Below are 18472 nucleotides of genomic sequence, written 5' to 3'. Positions count from 1 at the left end.
CACACCTACCTTGCAGGTATTGCAGTTTAATATGTAACAATAACTAATTAAAGCCAGAAAACACTCTTCTGTTACCACAACATTGCAGTAAACAAGTTGATATTTTGTTAAAATGTGTATAATGTTACAATGCCTAATGGTTGTGTAAGTGGTGTCAATGTTGATCTTACTTTTTATGAAGAAAGCTGTATAAATAAAGTGGAGTGTCTTGCTACACTACATAAAACACTTTTTGAGTTTATTAAAGTGCTATCTGTATATAAATACAAGGAACTGAATTAAGTAGAAGCAAATGTGTTCCACACACCATTTGTGTAAATGTAACTAATCTAATCTCACTGTGCTTTGGAGGTAAAATTCTGGGTTTGTGATAGCTTGATTAGATTTGGGACATGGGGTGTTTTTTATTTTTTCTCACACACAAAAGCTAAATACGTTCATAAATATAGCCTGCTCAGTCTTGTCATCATGTCAGCAGGTTGTGCTGCTTTTGGCCTATGATATTTATGGCAAAGGTTGTATGTTTGTGACTAATCTGCACATAGCATGAGCAACCAACACTAAGGGGACTTTTATTGACATACATTTATATCCTTTTAGTGCTGACCGCATGCCTATACGGTAGACATCATGGGACAGTTTTCATGTCGACCTCATACAGTGACACACTGTACAGGGAACTCAAGTTGTTGCCTAACAAAAGGGAAGTGTTTATGTCAACAGGTCCTAAGGAAGATAATGCTTGGAAAAGGATGATTTTTTTTATACATTCAATTCAATTGAGTTAGAAATCCAACTAGACCAGTTGAGTCTGATGTCCAGCTTTACATCAAGTGGTATTTACATCAGATCGATATGTAATGTACTGTAGTCTTGGTTCTGTTTTTTTATGTATTTATTTATTTATTTGTATCTTATATAGTTTTGTTAATGGTTTTCAGGGATGAAGGCATTTCATGCAATCTGCCTAATTTGCCAAGCTTATACCAACTGATAAATGAATTTGTGCCAAAATACTAGAGTTAGATTGGTCACAGACTTTTAAGGCTAATTTATTTTTCTGTTCCAAATGCTCAATTATATGGTTAGTTGGTGTGACGAGGAGGAGGGGCCAGGCCGTGAGGGTGCACGGCCGGCGCTGAATCAGATGATCAGCGGGAGAGAGAGATATAGGGGAGCCGGAGATGCCAGTTCAGGATAGAGAGAGAGACGCACGTGTGTGTGTGTGTGTGTGTGTGTGTGTGTGTGTGTGTGTGTGTGTGTGTGTGTGTGTTTGTTTGTGTGTTTGTTTGTGTGTTTGTGTGTTTGTTTGTTTGTTTGTTTGTTTGTTTGTTTGTTTGTTTGTTTGTTTAAGTTGAGTTTTACATTAAACTTTATGAGACGTCACACAGGTCAAATAAACTACAACACATAGAGACTGTATCACCTAGATATCACATAGATACTGTGTCTGTTCCCCGAACTACCAAACACAAAACTTTCACTAGAACATTTTTTATTAAGGTCAAACTTGGAAAAAAAATAAATAAATAAAAATAAATAAAGATAAACATCATATGAAGGTAGGGCTACTAAACATTAGATCACTTTCTACCAAAGCACTAATTGTAAATGAAATTATTACAGATCATAGTTTGGATGCGCTCTGTTTGACTGAAACCTGGCTTAAACCGGATGAATATATTAGTTTAAATGAATCTGCTCCCACAGGTTATTGTTATAAACATGAGCCTCATCTGAAGGGTCGAGGAGGAGGTATTGCTGCAATTTACAGTGACATTTTTGGTGTTATTCAGAGGACAGGATATAAGTTTAAGTCTTTTGAACTAATAATGCTTAATGTGACACCATCAGATATAAATAATAAAAAAAAAGTTTTTTCATCTTTTGCTCTTGCCACTTGCCCTTGCGGTTAATAGGACCTAGAATATCAAAATCCACAAAAGGAGGTAGATCCTTTTGATATTTGGCTCCTAAACTATGGAATAGTCTCCCTAACACAATTCGAGATGCAGACACACTCACTCAGTTTAAGTCTAGACTAAAGACTCATCTATCCAGCTCCATTCCTGCTTCGTGTTGGACTCCACTGCTATGTGTCTTTGAGTGATGATGACAAAATGCAGCCGGTGCCAGCAAAACATCTCTTCAGTCTATTACGATGGACTTCAGAGGATGAACTGATGCCAACTCCAACCATAAGACACTGGGATACATCATATGCCATTGCCTGAACCCTGGATTTAGGATAGACCTCACCAAAATTACTGGCCGGTTGAACTGCGATGCACCTCACTGATCTCCGCCTGCATCACCTCAGTCTAATGATGGACAACACTCTTATAATGGAATACATAGACTATCAATTAATTGCCAACAAAACCCTTCATCAGCCAACTAACAAAGCACAATGCATCTGTATGAACTTCTGCAGTTAATCCAGGATGAACTTCAAAGACATTAGTCATTAATCTTACAGTTCTTACAAAATCTTTGTTTAAACACTGACCCTTAACACTTACTTAGTTTAAAAATTTTAAACCATGACTTGCACTATACATAATTAAGTAATATTGGCATTATATTCAAGATGTTAGCCAGAGGGGATCTGGCCCTACAGTGACAATCTTATGGAGTTTTGTATTCCTTGCCACAGTCGCCTTCGGCTTGCTCACTGGGTTTCTAAATACAATTATTATTTAATTACTTATTTTTCACAATCGTATTTTATCAAACTACACAGTGATGACTCTAATACATTGTAGATATTACAGTTTCATTTTCTGTTAATGCATGATTTCCTGTAAAGCTGCCTTGAAACGATGTGTGTTGTGAAAGGCATTATACAAATAAAAATGACTTGACTGTTCAGCCGGTTCCTGCCTCCTCCTTGCTCATCCTTTATCTGTTACAGTGGTGCTGAAACCCAGGAGGGATGGAGCAGCTGCAGTCGTCTGCCTGGGGACAGAGGGGTCGCTGCCGGCTGCTGAGAGCTGGAGAAACCACTGCCGTCTGCCGAGAAGGGGAGGAGCGGTTCTGTTAGCCAGGGGTCAGAGGGCTCACTGCCATCCACCGGGGGAGGAGTGAGCTATCGTTCCCCCAGAAGGCGGAGGAGCAGTTGAGGGCCGGGTGACAGCGTGTCCGGGGACCGGCGAGCAAGTTTTTTCTCTCTCTCTCTCTCTCTCTCTCTCTCTCTCTGTGTCTCCCACTCGCCCTTTCCCAAGGCTCTTCTTCCCGATTGCTCAGTTTGGCCGGGCGGCCAGCTCTAGGAAGAGTTCTGGTTGTTCCAATCTTTTTCCATTTAAGAACTATGGAGGCCACTGTGCTCTTGGGGACCTTCAATGCAGCCAAAACATTTTTGTAGCCTTCCCCGGATTTGTGCCTCGACACAATCCTGTTTCTGAGATCTACAGGCAGTTCCTTTGATCTCAAAGTTATTTCTACCTTATCTAACCCTTAAAATTTGTTGTATGTAGTAAGGTTGATTCAGCCATATATAATATTTTTGCCTTGAATCAAGTCAGTTGCAGTGCAGCTGGTCTAGTACATTATGATTACTGTAACCAACATGGTCAAAAACCTCTGCCAGCAACAAACCAAACTTACCAGCTTATTACATCAACATCTTACAATCTCGACTAAGACATCTCTAATGCCTATAAGAAAATATGCATACAGTAATAACATCAATGGTACTACACAAAACAGGCCTCACTTGCAGGGTCCCAATAGGAATGAAACTGCCAAACCATGCATTTCAAAACCTGCCTAGAGATGGCAACTAAACACCTGAATCTTTCTGCAAAAATTAGTCACATTTACAGATGCTGTAGTTGGTGGAGTCCGTTTTGACGGGGGGGGGGGGGGGGGTCTAAATGAAATGATTTAATTGTACAGAACACAGCACACCGTTTCTTAGCACTTTCATAGTTATCTCAAGTTTGGCATGGTGGCAGCAACATTAAGCTATAGAACTGCTTCACATCAGCAGGAACTGAAGAAGCTTGCCCAGGTAAAAGCTTTATATGCTATTAAGAACATGGCAAGATTTGAAAACTGGTATCAAAGAGCACTCCCAATCGACTTGAGAGTGTTTAAGCAGCCCTTGAATTAGTGTAAATTAGTGTAAACTTATGCACAGGGAATTGCAGCTGTGTGTGTGTGTGTGTATGTGTATATATATATATAAACAATGTGTATATATATAAACAATAATAAAAAATAAAAAAATCATTTGTACCATGTTAAAGGGACAATGCAGTACAAGTCCAACTCAGTCGACAGCATTTGTGGCATAATGTTAATTACCACAAAAATAATTTCGACCCATCCCTCCTTTTCTTTTTTTTTTTTTTTTTTTAAAAAAAAAGCAAAAATCGAGGTTACAGTGGGGCACTTACCATGGAAGTGAATGGGGTCAATTTTTGGAGGGTTTAATTATTATTAGCCTATTATTAGGTCTAACATTATTACTATTATTATTATTAACAATACAAAATATTAAAAATATATATTTTCTACAAACTACATCCAGGTTATGTTTACATTTGTTTAGCTGCTTATAAAGTAAATGTGTAAAAATATTATAGATACCGTACTGTAGAATACACTATTCCCGCAACAGGCTCTACTGAAACCCGACACCTGACATCATCATCGAGATTCCAGATGCAAACGACCTTCTTACATTTTCCCGAAAATAGCAGGAACTTCCTCAAAACTGTCGCATATAAAGAGCTCGTCTACTAAACCAGTTTCAAACCAGGAGTGGAACTTTTTGTGCTGAACTTTTAGAAATCATCGAACTCGGGTAAACTGTAGGCCTCGTCGTTGTTCTGTCGCTCTTTTCTTAACTAGTGCGTATTATATAAATTAAAGGTGCTGCGAAGTTTAAGGTGGCTTGTTTTAAAACCCTTACAGTATAATAACATTTGCATGTCTGTCACTTTCGCTTTCATTTTAACGTTCACTAAACCTTTAAATTGGAAACTTTTCAAACGTTTTAAATACTTTTTCTTTTTCAAACTTCTTCCTGCTTATTTCAGAGAAATCACCACTCAATACTTCTCTAAACTGATCTAAATAAGTTGCATTCAGGGTTTCGTTTTTACATGTGGTTACAGTTAACACTACGTACGTTGTAGGACCACTGATATCATGTTATAGATTGTGGTTTTAAACCTCCGAGTGCATGTCTGTTTTTCAGGGCATAATGTATAAATTTGGTGGAATACCTCTGCTGGTGGTGGTGGTGGTGTGGTGTGGACTAGTTCACACATTGGATAATATGTCTCTGGATAAAGCATGGGAGAGCTGGAAAATCACCCACAGGAAAGAGTACAATGGCCTGGTGAGTAAACAGCCTATAAGTCTGACACTACACTCCAATTTATGCCCTGGGGGTGCTTTAAGAGGAAACCAACTAGAACTAGGTTTGCACTTTGATCCTCACTGAGGAAGAGCTATTCCTTTCCTCCTTTAAAAAAAAAAAAAAAAAAAAAAAATAAAAGAGGGAAAACTAGCTCTTATTTATTTATGACAACCTTGATTGGAATTTCACTGGAATTTACTGGCTAATGTTCCTTTTCTATTGGGCTATGTTGTTGCATGCACAGCTCCTAATAAAGAATTAGGAAAAGATAATATGGAAATTTACTGTAGGATCTTTCAGATCTTTCATGTACATTTGAATGTCTAATGGTGTATTTTCAGCTTCATGTTGCACCCTATCATTTAAGATAAGAACAACCAGTAGACATGGCCAAAATTCTGGAACTGTCATGGTATTCTGAGAATATGATTTAGTTATTATATACATCTCTCAATATCACTAACTGTTTGTGTGTGCTGCACGGTGGACAGGATGAGGAGTCTATTCGACGGGCTATTTGGGAGAAGAACATGCTGTTTATTGAGGCCCATAACAAAGAGTATGAACTGGGGATTCATACCTATAATCTGGGCATGAACCAGTTTGGAGATATGGTCAGTACCCCCAAACTCAGTATACTAATATTTGAATGCTGTAAAATGCTTAAACCATTGTTTTAAAAGCTGACTCAGAATGAGAAACAGCTGTAAGACCATGTGATACTGGCCAGTATACTGTAAGTGTAAAATCCCAGGACCCAGTTGCAAGAACACCCTTAAGTTCAGAAAAGCTCTAGTAAGAATACACTTATAATTATAAGGGTTTTCTTAACTGAAGAGGTTATTTGCATCTGGGCCTGGATGTTAAACTGTTTTTTTTTTTACTCTTACCTGAAAAACCTGTTTGCAGACTCTGCATTTGGCAATAGGAAAATCACATAACATAAGCATTATATTATGAAAGGCCTGTTTACTGAAACTAGGTCTGAGACAACTTGTCTTAAACAATTGACAATTGAATATTGACAATGTTGTATGACATTGAACATTTCTCATTACAGACACTAGAAGAAGTTGCAGAGAACATGATGGGACTCCAAATGCCCATGTACCGTGACCCTACAAACACATTTGTTCCTGGTGAGGAAGTGGAGAGGTTGCCCAAATCGATTGACTACCGTAAACTGGGCTATGTCACAAATGTTAAGAACCAAGTAAGGAAACCAGACTTTAAACCTACAGATATATATATGTGTAATAATATATATATATATATATATATATATATATATATATATATTTTATTATTATTATTATTATTATTATTATTATTATTATTTTATCTGATAATATAGTAACCACTGGCATTTGTTAAAGGTTGTAGCTAGATGGTAGCCCATGATCTGGGAAACTGCTGCAAGATAAACCCTCGTAGCAAATGCGCTTTCACAAGAGATTTTGCAGGACTAGAGTTAACATCTAGCCATTGCCTTAGTTGAGATCTCATAGTTATGACTGTGCTTGGGTGCCATCCAGTGGTGAAAAAGATGACTGTTGAAGGAATAGTCATAATTTACTCACCTTCATGCCGTTCCAAACATGTTTGACTTTGTTTCTTATGCAGAACACAAAACAACGAATGTAAATGAATATTCCTGTCTGTCTTTTCAATACAATAGCAGTTGATAGGGATTCACTTTAAAGGTTAAAAAAGGACCCAAAAGGATCAAAGTAGTCCATGTGACTTGTGAGTCATATTCCAAGTCTTTTGAAGGCATACAATAGGTTTTGATGAGAAACAATCCAAAAATGTAAGACATTTTTCTTTTCTTTCTTTTTCTTTTTTTGTGGTGAATTATACCTGCATAGCTTTTATTTTTCACAAGTATATGGCTATTTTTGGCTGCTCTTTAGTCCTGTTTTTTTCTTCTTGTTGCCCTCAGGGTTCATGTGGCTCCTGTTGGGCCTTTAGCTCTGTTGGGGCTTTGGAAGGTCAGCTGAAAAAGACCACAGGCAACCTGGTGGACCTTAGTCCTCAGAACTTGGTGGACTGCGTGACTGAAAATGATGGCTGTGGTGGAGGATATATGACTAATGCATTCAAATACGTCAGAGACAACAATGGCATTGATTCTGAGGAGAGCTACCCCTATGTTGGAATTGTAATAAAAACAGTCAGCTTTATTTTTACACAGAATTATGTACAAGGCAAAATTATTTTTGTATCACCTACCGGTGCACTCAGTAGTTTTTGTATATGTTTCGCTGATACTTAGCAGAAAATAACAGGGATTGCTAAGATAAATCATTTTTTAATGTGGGAAAAATTACTGAGTGCATCTTTAACAAAACACAATACAGTTACAGTTTAGGCCAACCAATGATTTAACCCTTTTGCATGTAAATTCTAAATGATTTAACTGATCCCCCCAGCGTGAGTTTTTTTTTTCCGGCGGTTATTATACAATGTATCAAATTTTAAACTCCAGTGTGACGCATCAAGCTTGTCATGTGACACTAGGCAGTCACATGACGGTTTACAGCTGACTTGCAAACTGCCAGTGAGACATTCCAAAACATTGCTGGGGTGTTCACTGTCTTTCTCTATTGTCTAGTCACTCTTTATTTCGTTTTTGTTGCTTCCTTACGTAAATCTGTTTGGCTGCTGCAGTGTGCAGGATACATGGAATGCTTAAAGCATGTTGTGACTTGCATGCCATCTGTAGTGCACAAGCGACACACTCCTCACATATGCACGCTACTTAGCTGGGTCGTGAAGAAAGTTGCAGGCGTGACTTTAGATGTCATAAGGACAATGGTTTATAATGACGTCATTTATCGCATCGCTGCTCTGACTTCAGTGTTCTTTAGCCCTTATTCATTACAAACCAGTGTGATCATACTTGCGAAAGGGTTAACTGTTGATAGCAATGATTTTTCCTCTTTGCTGCCCTCTGCAGGATCAGCAGTGTGCCTATAATGAGTCAGGGAGAGCAGCTGATTGTAAAGGATATAAAGAGATACCCCAGGGGAATGAGAGGGCATTGGCTGCTGCAGTGGCAAAGGTTGGACCTGTGTCAGTGGGTATAGATGCCATGCAGTCCACCTTCCTGTACTACAAAAGCGGTACTTAACATCTCTTCAATGTCTTTGTTATTCTATAACTAAATACATATATATCTATATATTTGTGTATTCAGTCATAGACCATTGTTTGCATTTGCCAGTAGATATGTTTAGTACTGGACATTAGAGGAGGCACATCATAGGAGTATGCCACTGATGTTTGTAGGTAAGGTCCATAAGACCAAAAGCTTGAACTCTTTCTGGTGTACTGTACTGTGTTGAAAACCTGTTCTAGGTGTGTACTATGATCCCAACTGCAACAAGGATGATGTCAACCATGCAGTGCTAGCTGTCGGGTATGGAGCCACACCAAAAGGCAAAAAGTACTGGATTGTGAAGAACAGGTGAGGAATTTCCACTGGTCCAATTAAAATAATAGTAAGTAAATAAATAAATAAATAAAAATGTGCCAAGAACAGTCATAATTGTGTTTTTCACAATAATCTTCCACCCTATCTATATCCTAATTAAATGTTTTGTTTTTTGCAGTGTTCATTTTTAAACAGTTATTTGTTTTAGTCATAGTTTTAGTATTTTGACAAAAATGTCCTTTAAAATCTAATATTCATTCATTTTAGTCAGTTTTACTCTGCGCATATAAATTTACTCAACGAAAATAACATTTTAGTTGATGACTGTGCAAAATGACAAAAACGTGTCAAACTGTAAAAAAACAAACTTATCAAATATTCAAGAATTTAGAAAAATGTATAAACATTTATAAATTTAAACATTTATCAAACATATAATACTCTTACTGAGCACTTTATTATTGAAACTATAGTCCTAATAAAGTTCTTGATGTGGTCTTTTGCTGTTGTAGCCCATCCGCCTCAAGGTTCGACGTGTTGTGCATTCTGTGATGTTATTATAGAGTGGTTATCGGAGTTACCGTAGCCTTTCTGTCAGCTCGAAACAGTCTAGCCATTCTCCGTTGACCTCTCTCATCAACAAGGCTTTTCTGTCTGCAGAATTACAGCTCACTGGAAGTTTTTTGTTTTTGGCACCATTCTGAGTAAATTCTAGAGACTGTTGTGTGGGAAAATTCCAGGAGATCAGCAGTTACAGAAACACTCAAATCAGCCCGTCTGGCACCAACAATCATGCCATGGTTGAAATCACTGAGATCAAATTTTTATCCCCATTCTGATAGTAGATCCTGACCCGTATCTGCGTAATTTTATGCCTTGCACTGCTGCCACACTATTGGTTAATTAGATAATCACATGAATAAGTACTGTAGGTGTACAGGTGTTTCTAATGAAGTGCTTAGTGAGTGTATTATGAATACTGAAGTTTTGTTTTTTAGAAGTTACTGTATTCTGAATTCTTCATGCTTAAGAGTGTTATTAATTTTCAATGTTTTTAGCAAGTTTGGGATATTGCATTAAGTTTAGCGTGTAATTTACATAAGTTATGCATTTATGACTAGCACGTAAGTTAGTTCAGGTTCACCTGTTCATTAGCCTCATTGTATGTGCAGATGTAATTTGTAATGTTACATATATGTTGTGGATACAGTGATTAATCTGTGTAAATAAATAGGATGCAATTGAGTGAGGTATTTAACCCCTTTGTAAAGCGGTTCAGCTTTAAAGTGAGGAAATGGCCAACATACTGGATTATATGAATCAGTTCTTTCAAGATGTTTCTTCTAAAAACTACTGTTTTTCTAGATGTTTCTTCTTCTGTTTGTGCACTGTTAATATCATGTAATCTCATTTTTTTCACATCATATCGTCATGATGCATCTCATTCGTTGCCGAACAAAAAACCCTTTGTTAACTAACATTTTTGTAAGTAATTTGATGTGAGAAACCCAACAAAGACCTGTTTTTCCATCTTAGTTTAAAAAAACTAAGTTAGGAAGAAGATTTTGAGTTCTGAAACTTACTGTGTGCTTTCATAGTACAATTAACTCTTATCTCCAGAGATCAAGGACAGTTTGATTCCTCATGATATGACCCCTTTAAGACTAACCAGATCCCTTTTCATATTACCTATATATGATTTTGAAATGTGAATTTTGTCACTGTCAGCACATAATAATGTCTTCCCTCCTAATCCATCTATCTTTTCTCCTCCTAAAGTTGGGGTGAAGAGTGGGGAAAGAAGGGATATGTCCTGATGGCTCGTAACCGAAACAATGCATGTGGCATTGCCAGCCTGGCCAGTTTCCCAATCATGTGAGAGATGGACAGCAACAGGAAGCTCACAAGGGACCAACCAGATCAAAAACAAAAGGGACTTGCTCACTATTATCAGTGTGATCCATCATAAAATAATTATTGGGGCAAATGATAGCAATCCAAAAGGTTGAGTTTTTTTTTTTTTTTTAACCTCTTTTTCATTTTATCTACGATGACTTGTTCTTATTCCCATCAAATACTGCAACTGCAGCTGTTCTGTGCAATATGTGACATGGAGTTTTGATATTATGTATGCAGTCTGTTAAATTTCTTATTGTTCTTCGATGCCCCTGGTGGGATCTGATCACTGAAACACTTGTTTTATGATGTTTTCATTATATAGATTACAAAGGTTTTTTGTGACCATATGAAATAAAAGGTATCAATTAAGAGTACACCATACTCAGCTATAGGAATTGTTACTATCACTTTCATAAATTATTTCTATAACAATGTGATATTGAAAAAAACAAAATCAAAATGTAAAATTAGATCACATTAACACACGATTTATTCAGTAATTAAGTCACTACCATCCTCTACAGAAAAACTATAAAAAGAAATGAAATACCAGTGAAAATATAAAAATTCTGAGATCTTTTCTTTAAAACATAGTAGGTGTAAGATGTTCTTACGGTTATGAACCCTTAGCTTTTGTTCTGCTGAACTGGAAAAAGTGCCAGATTTGGCAGAGGCAAAACCAATAGTAGTCAAGAAAATAAATACACAGAACTGGGTGACAGGAACAGCGGTCCATGCCAAAACTGCATATGTGTATCTTTGAGAGCCTTTATCAACCATGTAATCTGGATTTCATTTTTATTGTGGTTTCAGAACCAAAATGTTTGCTGTCTCAACAAAAAATTATGGCCTTTTGTTATGTCACATGTTCTATGGTAAAAATCATATGACATTAACTGAACCCCTTCCTCATCTGCATATCAGACAAATGACTCAGGTTTCCACTGCAAGTCGCACATTAGATGTGTACCAATATATATTACACACACACACACACACACACACAGCACTAAACAGAGTCTTATAAAGCTTAAGAATTTATCAACCAGCTTTGATTTCAACTAAGTTTTATTAACCTTAAAGTGAGATTTTGATGAGAGAGGTTTCAAGTCTTGGTCTGGATCTCGGCCTTATGGTATCAGACAAGACTGATCTGACAGATCTTGACTCCAACTCTGTTAATATGTGATGGTCTTCATATGTGCATCCAGCACAATGAATTGTGACACGACACCATAAATAGAATTTACCAACGAGACAAACTGTTATTATGCAACATGCACTCAAAATTTGAAGCTCTAGTTAATAATTCCCAAAAAAAAAAAAACAAAAAAAAAATAATAATAATCAGCACCGGGTCAGCACAAATGCTTTGCAAATAGTCATGATGATTCAGATTTTTTTAAGTGATCAGAAAATGTAGGTCATGCTACCTCCTGTTGTTCCTCTGCCATACAATGGTTAGGTAGCTCTTAAACCTACTGGCTCAATGGTAAGAATTTTTTTTAACACCATGTGCATTTGGAAACTTAGATAAAAATTCTCATCATTTACTGTACTCACCCTCATAGCATCCCAGATGTGTATGACTTTCTTTCTTCAGCAGAACACTAAAAATATCTCCACTCTGTAGGTCCATACAATGCAAGTGAATGGTGACCATACCTCGGAAGCTCCAAAAATCACATAAAGAAACGTAATCCATACAAATCCAGTGGTTAAATCTATATATTCAGAAGTGATATGATAGGTGTGGGTGAGAAACGGATCAAAATTTAAGTCCTTTTTTTACTCTAAATCTCCAATCACTTTCACATCTGAAAGTCACATGTGGTGCCTGTTTAGTTTCACTTTCACATCTGAAAATGAAAGTGGAGATTTAGAGTAAAAAAGGATTAAACATCATTCTGTTTCTCACCCACACATATCATATCGCTTCTGAAGATATGCATTCAACCACTTTATGTTTCCTTTATGTGATTTTTGGAGCTATAAAAGTTCTGGCCACCATTCACTAATATTGAAAGGACCTACAGAGCTGAGATATTCTTCTAAAAATCTTTGTGTACTGCTGAAGAAAGTCATACACATTTGGAATGGCACAAGGGTGAGTAAATGATGAGAATTTTAATTCTTGGGTGAATCCTAAGAACCTCTACACTCTCAACACCAAAGTTCATCCCAGCAAACTGATAGATCATATTATTATTTTAGGTGATGTGCTTTCGTTGTTTAATGGTGTTTACAACAAATGTTCCTCTGAATCACTTCCACTTTCATGTGTATGTTCATAATATGAACTTCACATATCACGTAGCTAATAAATAGTCATTATGGCTGTCAGCTCTCACTGCTGTTATTGTCTGAAATGCAAAACAGGTACTGTGCAATTAGTCTATTGGAATATCAGGTTCAGTTGCCAAATAATAACCTAACACTAATGTCGACAGATGGTGACAAGTCAATGACAGCTGAATAAATGTGTATGATTGGTCACAGATTAAAAACGTTTCTATTTTTATAAGCATTGGGTGGAATCAGTGGCGGCCCGTGCATTTTAAGTCTAGTCCTTCAGTGTGATTCATGCCATTAAGAAAACACAGTTTCACAATGAATAAGACACCGTATGCCTATCATACATTACGTTGCAGTCAACTAATAATACCAATTGACATTTTAAAAACACGTCCACGCAAAAAAGCCAGAACCAAGGAGGTCAAATAATAAGAAAAAGCTCTCTATTAGTATTTGCGATTAAAATATTGCTTGCAATAAATTGTTTCATAAGGTTACACGGTTATTTTTCAAAACTTGATCCGACACTGAATGCTCCAGCAGCTTAATTTACACTTAGAAAACTCCTGATGTTGCTATAACAATGCAAAAAGCACTTACTAATTTGCTTGAAGTGAAAATCAGCCCTCCTTTCCTGTTTAATTAATCAATCGCATGATCATGCAGAACATCTCATGTTTTAAATCCATAAGGATCTCTTTCTCAATGGTGATGAGGCAGTGATGACAGCTGTCTCATCAGCAAGATCTCGCGCTCTTCGCTTTCAAATTACGTACATCACTTAAAGCGTGATTGCATCACTCAAGGCCAGCTAGAAGACTTGGGCATATCCTAAAGACCACACCCACCAAGAACAAATAAATCAATCTGATTGGCTGATGAATCTGACAATCTGACTTTAGATGCCCATTCATTTGCACTGTTGAGGGATTCTATAGAAATTCTGAAGGCCTAACGGGGTGGAGCTCAGACTCATGTGGTGCTTCGTCTAAGGAGCATGCGATTTGTGAAACAGCTGACACGCTTTTTTTATAAGCATCGAGGGATTAATTCTGATTGGATAAACTTTTCGGTTTTTTTGCTATTCATTTGTAGATGAATTAGGAGTGGAAAGGGATTGAAAATACATAGGCATAAAGGTGAATGAGAATGAAAGGATGAAAAAATATCATTAGGCATGTTACGCCAGCAGAGAAGGCTTTGCTGGCCCTGAGAAATCACCACTGGGTGGAATGTGTGTGAAACACTGACTACCTTCAATTCTGAAGTCAATTCTGCTGAGTGGACGCAATAGTAGAGTTTTAAAGCCGTGTCTCAAAACCTAGTGAGCTGCCTGCTAGCGTCTAGACAGCATTTAGTCACTAGCCAGCGTGTATTGCCTCTGCTTTAAAAAAAATGACACCGATCTTTAACTGTTACTTTCATAAGCAGTTCGGCTGAGTGGTTGGTATTTCCATTACAGTTGAAATTAGAAAGACCTTCGCTGGGTTATCTTCTTTTTCTTCTTCTTCTGTTTATTGGCAGATCGCACTTATTAGTGCATTACTGCCACCTGCTGACAGCTTGGATCAGCAACTCAAATCTTCTCAACTCTACCCTTCCCTGACTATATCAAATCCGAAAGTTCAGCCAGCGCTGCCTGTTCAGCTCCTCTGGCTTTACTCCCAGCTCCGCACAGTTCAGAGGAGGAGGAAGCAGCACACCAATAAATTGTTAATTATATAAAACACACCTTTTAATCATCCTACATTTTCTATAAACACATACACACATATATATCTGTATATCTCTTATATTCATTTATATTTTATATTCTACTTATTAGACCCATATTTTCAAGGAACCTTAATATTGCAGTAATTGTATTCTTTCCTATTTCTGGATTTAATATATTCTTCAGTGTTAATACTTGTTCTCATATCCTCCTCATTTCCTCCAATAAAATTTAACTTTCTTCTTCATAATTCCCACAGTGAATAATCACATGTTCTACTGTTTCATTCTGTCCACATCATTCACACATCTCTGTTGGATGTTTGGATATTAACTGCAATGTTTCATTTAGACCTGTATGCCCCAGACTTGGTCTTGATATTATATTCTCTTCCCTCCTATTTCTTCCACTGTTTCTTCCCTTCCCAACTTTTGCTTGTATTGCATATAAATGTCTTCCTTTAATTTAGTTATTCCAATACTGTTTTTCCCATTTCTGTAGCATCTTTTGTTTTATTATTGATTTGATTTCTGACCTACAATGTGATATTTCAATTTCTACCACCTCTTCTTCCATAGCTTGCTTTGTTAATCTATCTGCATCCTCACATCTTTAATTTTAGAGTAGCAACTGCAACTACTTGTCCTCCATTTTGATTTTTGAAGCATCTGTGAATATATGAATATTATTTCCATATTTTAGCCAAATATACTCCTTTACTCTTGTTACTTCCTGTTCATCTTTATCCTCTTTTTGTCTGACCTTCAATAATGTTAGATCCACCGCTGGTTGCGGAAGAATCCACAAAGGAATCGGTGGCTGTATCACTCTTGGTGCATACTTGTATGTATTTAGACTCATTTAATTTATCATCTCTTCAATTATCCTATTATACTTATTCATCCCCCTTTCCCAACACGTCTCTAATATCTTCAGTGTTGGATGCGATGCATCCTGACTTTTAAGGTTTGTCCAGTACACTGCCATCCAGGGCCGTAGCTAGTGGGGTGAAAGGTGGTAACGATTCTAGGGGCCCAAAGGTCCAGGGGGCCCCACAACAAATTCTTAACTGTATTTTTTTTTTTTTTTTTTTTTTTTTTTTTTTATAGGAAAGGGGCCCAAAGCAATATACAGTCAGGGGGCCCAGATTATCTTGCTATGGCCCTGCCAGTTGCTGTCTTCTAATATAAGGAGGCATTTCACCTGCTTCTACCTGTAGTGATGAAACTGGTGTTGAGGCATATGCTCCGCAGCAAGTTCTTAATGTCTGTGCTTGAATCCTGTCCAGTTTAACTAAATGTGATTTTGCTGCTGTCCCATATGCCAAGCTTCCATAATCTAATACAGATCTTATCATTGTTATATATACTGTTTTTAAAGCCATTCTGCCTGCTCCCCACCCCTGTCCTGACATACATTTCATTACATTCAATACTTTCTTACATTTCCATGTAAATCTGCTATCCAACCATACTCCTAGGAATCTTACTAAAGAAACCCGTACTAATTCTTTATTATATAATCTCAACTTCAACACATTGTCTACTTTTTTATTAGAGAATATGATTGTCTGTGATTTTTACACAGAGAATTTAAATCCCCACTTATACGACCATTCTACAACTTAATTTAATGCCTTTTGCATTTTCTGCACATTGTATTTATTATTTCTTCCTCTGTACCACAGTGCTCCATCATCTGCAAACAGCAATCTTCCAATGCTCTTGTCTACTTTTCCGAAGACATCATTAATCATTATTATAAATAGCACTGGACTTATTACACTTCCTTGAGGGGTGCCATTTTCTACAACACCATTAGATGATATGGAATCTCCAACTCTCACTTTTATCATTCTCCGTTTAAGAAAATCACTAATCCAGTTAAACATCCTGCCACCTATCCCCAGTTGCTTCAATTTCACCAGCAGACCCTCTCTCCATAGCATATCATATGCTTTTTCTATGTCAAAGAATACTGCTACTACTGACTCTTTATTTATTAAGACTTTCTTGAAATCTGCCTCTAGACACATGATGGGATCCATTGTTCCTCTTCCAATCCTAAACCCACTCTGGTCAGGTGAAAATTTCCCCTCCATTTCTAGATAGTACATTAATCTATCCATTATCATTCACTCCATTAATTTACCCATATGTGATGTGAGAGCTATTGGTCTGTAATTTAGCAGCATACCTGGGTCTTTTCCAGGCTTCCTTATTGGCAGCACCACTGCTTTGTTCCAATTACTGTAGAATGCTAGAATCACCTTCAGTGCATTATCACTTAAATGTTTGAGCATATTGTAACTTATCTCATCCTGACCTGGGGTTGACATTTTCATTCTTCTCAAGGCTTGTTTTAACTCAGGCATGCACTTCAAACAGAACATCCAATAAATTGTCCCTAGCTTCTCTCTTATCCATTAATTGAGGAAATTCTCTCATTGCATCTTCCCTTTTCCTCCTACTCTCTTCTGTCAAATTCTCTGAACTATTTACTTTTATGAAAGCTTTACAAAACATCTCCACTTTATCAATATTGCTTATTGATATTATTTCACCATCATTCAAAACTGGATTTTCAAATTCTTTCCAAATTCTATTCATCTTTTCGATCATCCTCCATACTTCTAATGGTGTACTTTTCCCAACTCTACTACAGAAACCTCTCAAATAGTTTCATTTTGACCTTCTTACTATTTTCTTTACTTGCTTGAGCTTGTTTGTACTCCCTCAGATCTTGGAAGTTATGAGTTCTCCCAACTTTCCTAAATGCTTTCCATTTCTTTTTTATATCTTTATCACACTCATCATTCCACCAAAGTACCATTTTCATTTCCCTTATTCCTTTACTCTTGAGGATGTTATTTTCTAAAGCATTTTTGATGACCCCTATAATTGTCTTACAAATAGTTTCTATATTATCACCATGTATTACATCATTCATACTAAATCCTTCTTCAGTCATTTTAACAAATTCTGTCCAATTAGCTTTCTCATACATCCATTTTCCTATCCCATCTCCACTCATTTTTGCTGCAACATTTCCAGCAATTTCTATCATTATAGGAAAGTGGTCGCTTCCTATAGTACATTTCCTTAGTACCCTCCAGTTGGTTATTCCTCCTACTGTACTCGTTGTTAGCGTTGTCTATTGCTGCTTCTTGACCTGATCCTTGTACCTCCACCATCATTAAGGCATACCAAATTCATATCATACATCAACTCTTCTATTATCTGACCATTTCCATCTACTATACCTCCGCCCCATAAGGTGCTATGGGCATTAAAGTCCCCACACCAGATTATCCGCTTTGACCTTCTATGTGCTTCAGGTCATCTAAAATCAGCTTTTTACAAAGATAAAAGTTTATAACAAAACTCTTGTCATCTACCCACACCTCAATCGCCACATATTCCATTTTACTTCCCTTCCCCACCACTCTATATTGTATTCCTGATTTAATAAAAGTAACACATCCACCACCATTACCCTCTTCCCAGTCTCTTCTCACAGATGTATACCTCTTTATTACGAAATCAAAATTAGTCTTCAATCATGACTCCAGTTAACATATCACATCAGGTTTTTCATCCATCTGGTTTAGATAACCTTTAAATTCCAGACTGTTTGCCACCAAACTCCTAGCATTCCATTACAAGATGATTAACATAAGGATTAATGTCCAACCCATGTTTCTTGACTTGGCTGCGTATCTGTAGCTAGACCATCTCTAAATATTTCCCATGTCAGC

The 18472-nt window shown here is 37.0% G+C and overlaps 1 protein-coding gene across 1 annotated transcript; it reads left to right on the top strand.

The window, feature by feature from the left end:
- The first annotated feature begins 4651 nt into the window (after positions 1 to 4651).
- Positions 4652 to 11087, top strand: ctsk (cathepsin K). The gene is made up of 8 exons (XM_051720953.1): positions 4652 to 4810; positions 5207 to 5350; positions 5863 to 5985; positions 6432 to 6584; positions 7314 to 7532; positions 8331 to 8496; positions 8732 to 8840; positions 10587 to 11087. The coding sequence occupies exons 2-8, from the start codon at positions 5213 to 5215 to the stop codon at positions 10684 to 10686; spliced, it is 1008 nt and encodes a 335-aa protein (XP_051576913.1). The 5' UTR covers positions 4652 to 4810; positions 5207 to 5212; the 3' UTR covers positions 10687 to 11087.
- The last annotated feature ends 7385 nt before the right edge of the window (positions 11088 to 18472 follow it).

This window comes from Myxocyprinus asiaticus, chromosome 16 (genome assembly GCF_019703515.2).
Source record: "Myxocyprinus asiaticus isolate MX2 ecotype Aquarium Trade chromosome 16, UBuf_Myxa_2, whole genome shotgun sequence".
NCBI classification, from domain to species: Eukaryota; Metazoa; Chordata; class Actinopteri; order Cypriniformes; family Catostomidae; genus Myxocyprinus; species Myxocyprinus asiaticus.
The sequence above is the reverse complement of the archived record's forward strand: the minus strand, read 5'-3'. Positions and strand labels throughout refer to the sequence as shown.

What these genes read in the sequence shown, in the direction of transcription:
- ctsk (XM_051720953.1), top strand. Translation starts at nt 5,213, where the DNA reads ATGTATAAATTTGGTGGAATACCTCTGCTGGTGGTGGTGGTGGTGTGG. An exon ending in GCTACCCCTATGTTGGAATT is followed by an intron (nt 7,533 to 8,330) that starts GTAATAAAAACA and finishes TGCCCTCTGCAG; the next exon opens with GATCAGCAGTGTGCCTATAA. An exon ending in CTTCCTGTACTACAAAAGCG is followed by an intron (nt 8,497 to 8,731) that starts GTACTTAACATC and finishes AACCTGTTCTAG; the next exon opens with GTGTGTACTATGATCCCAAC.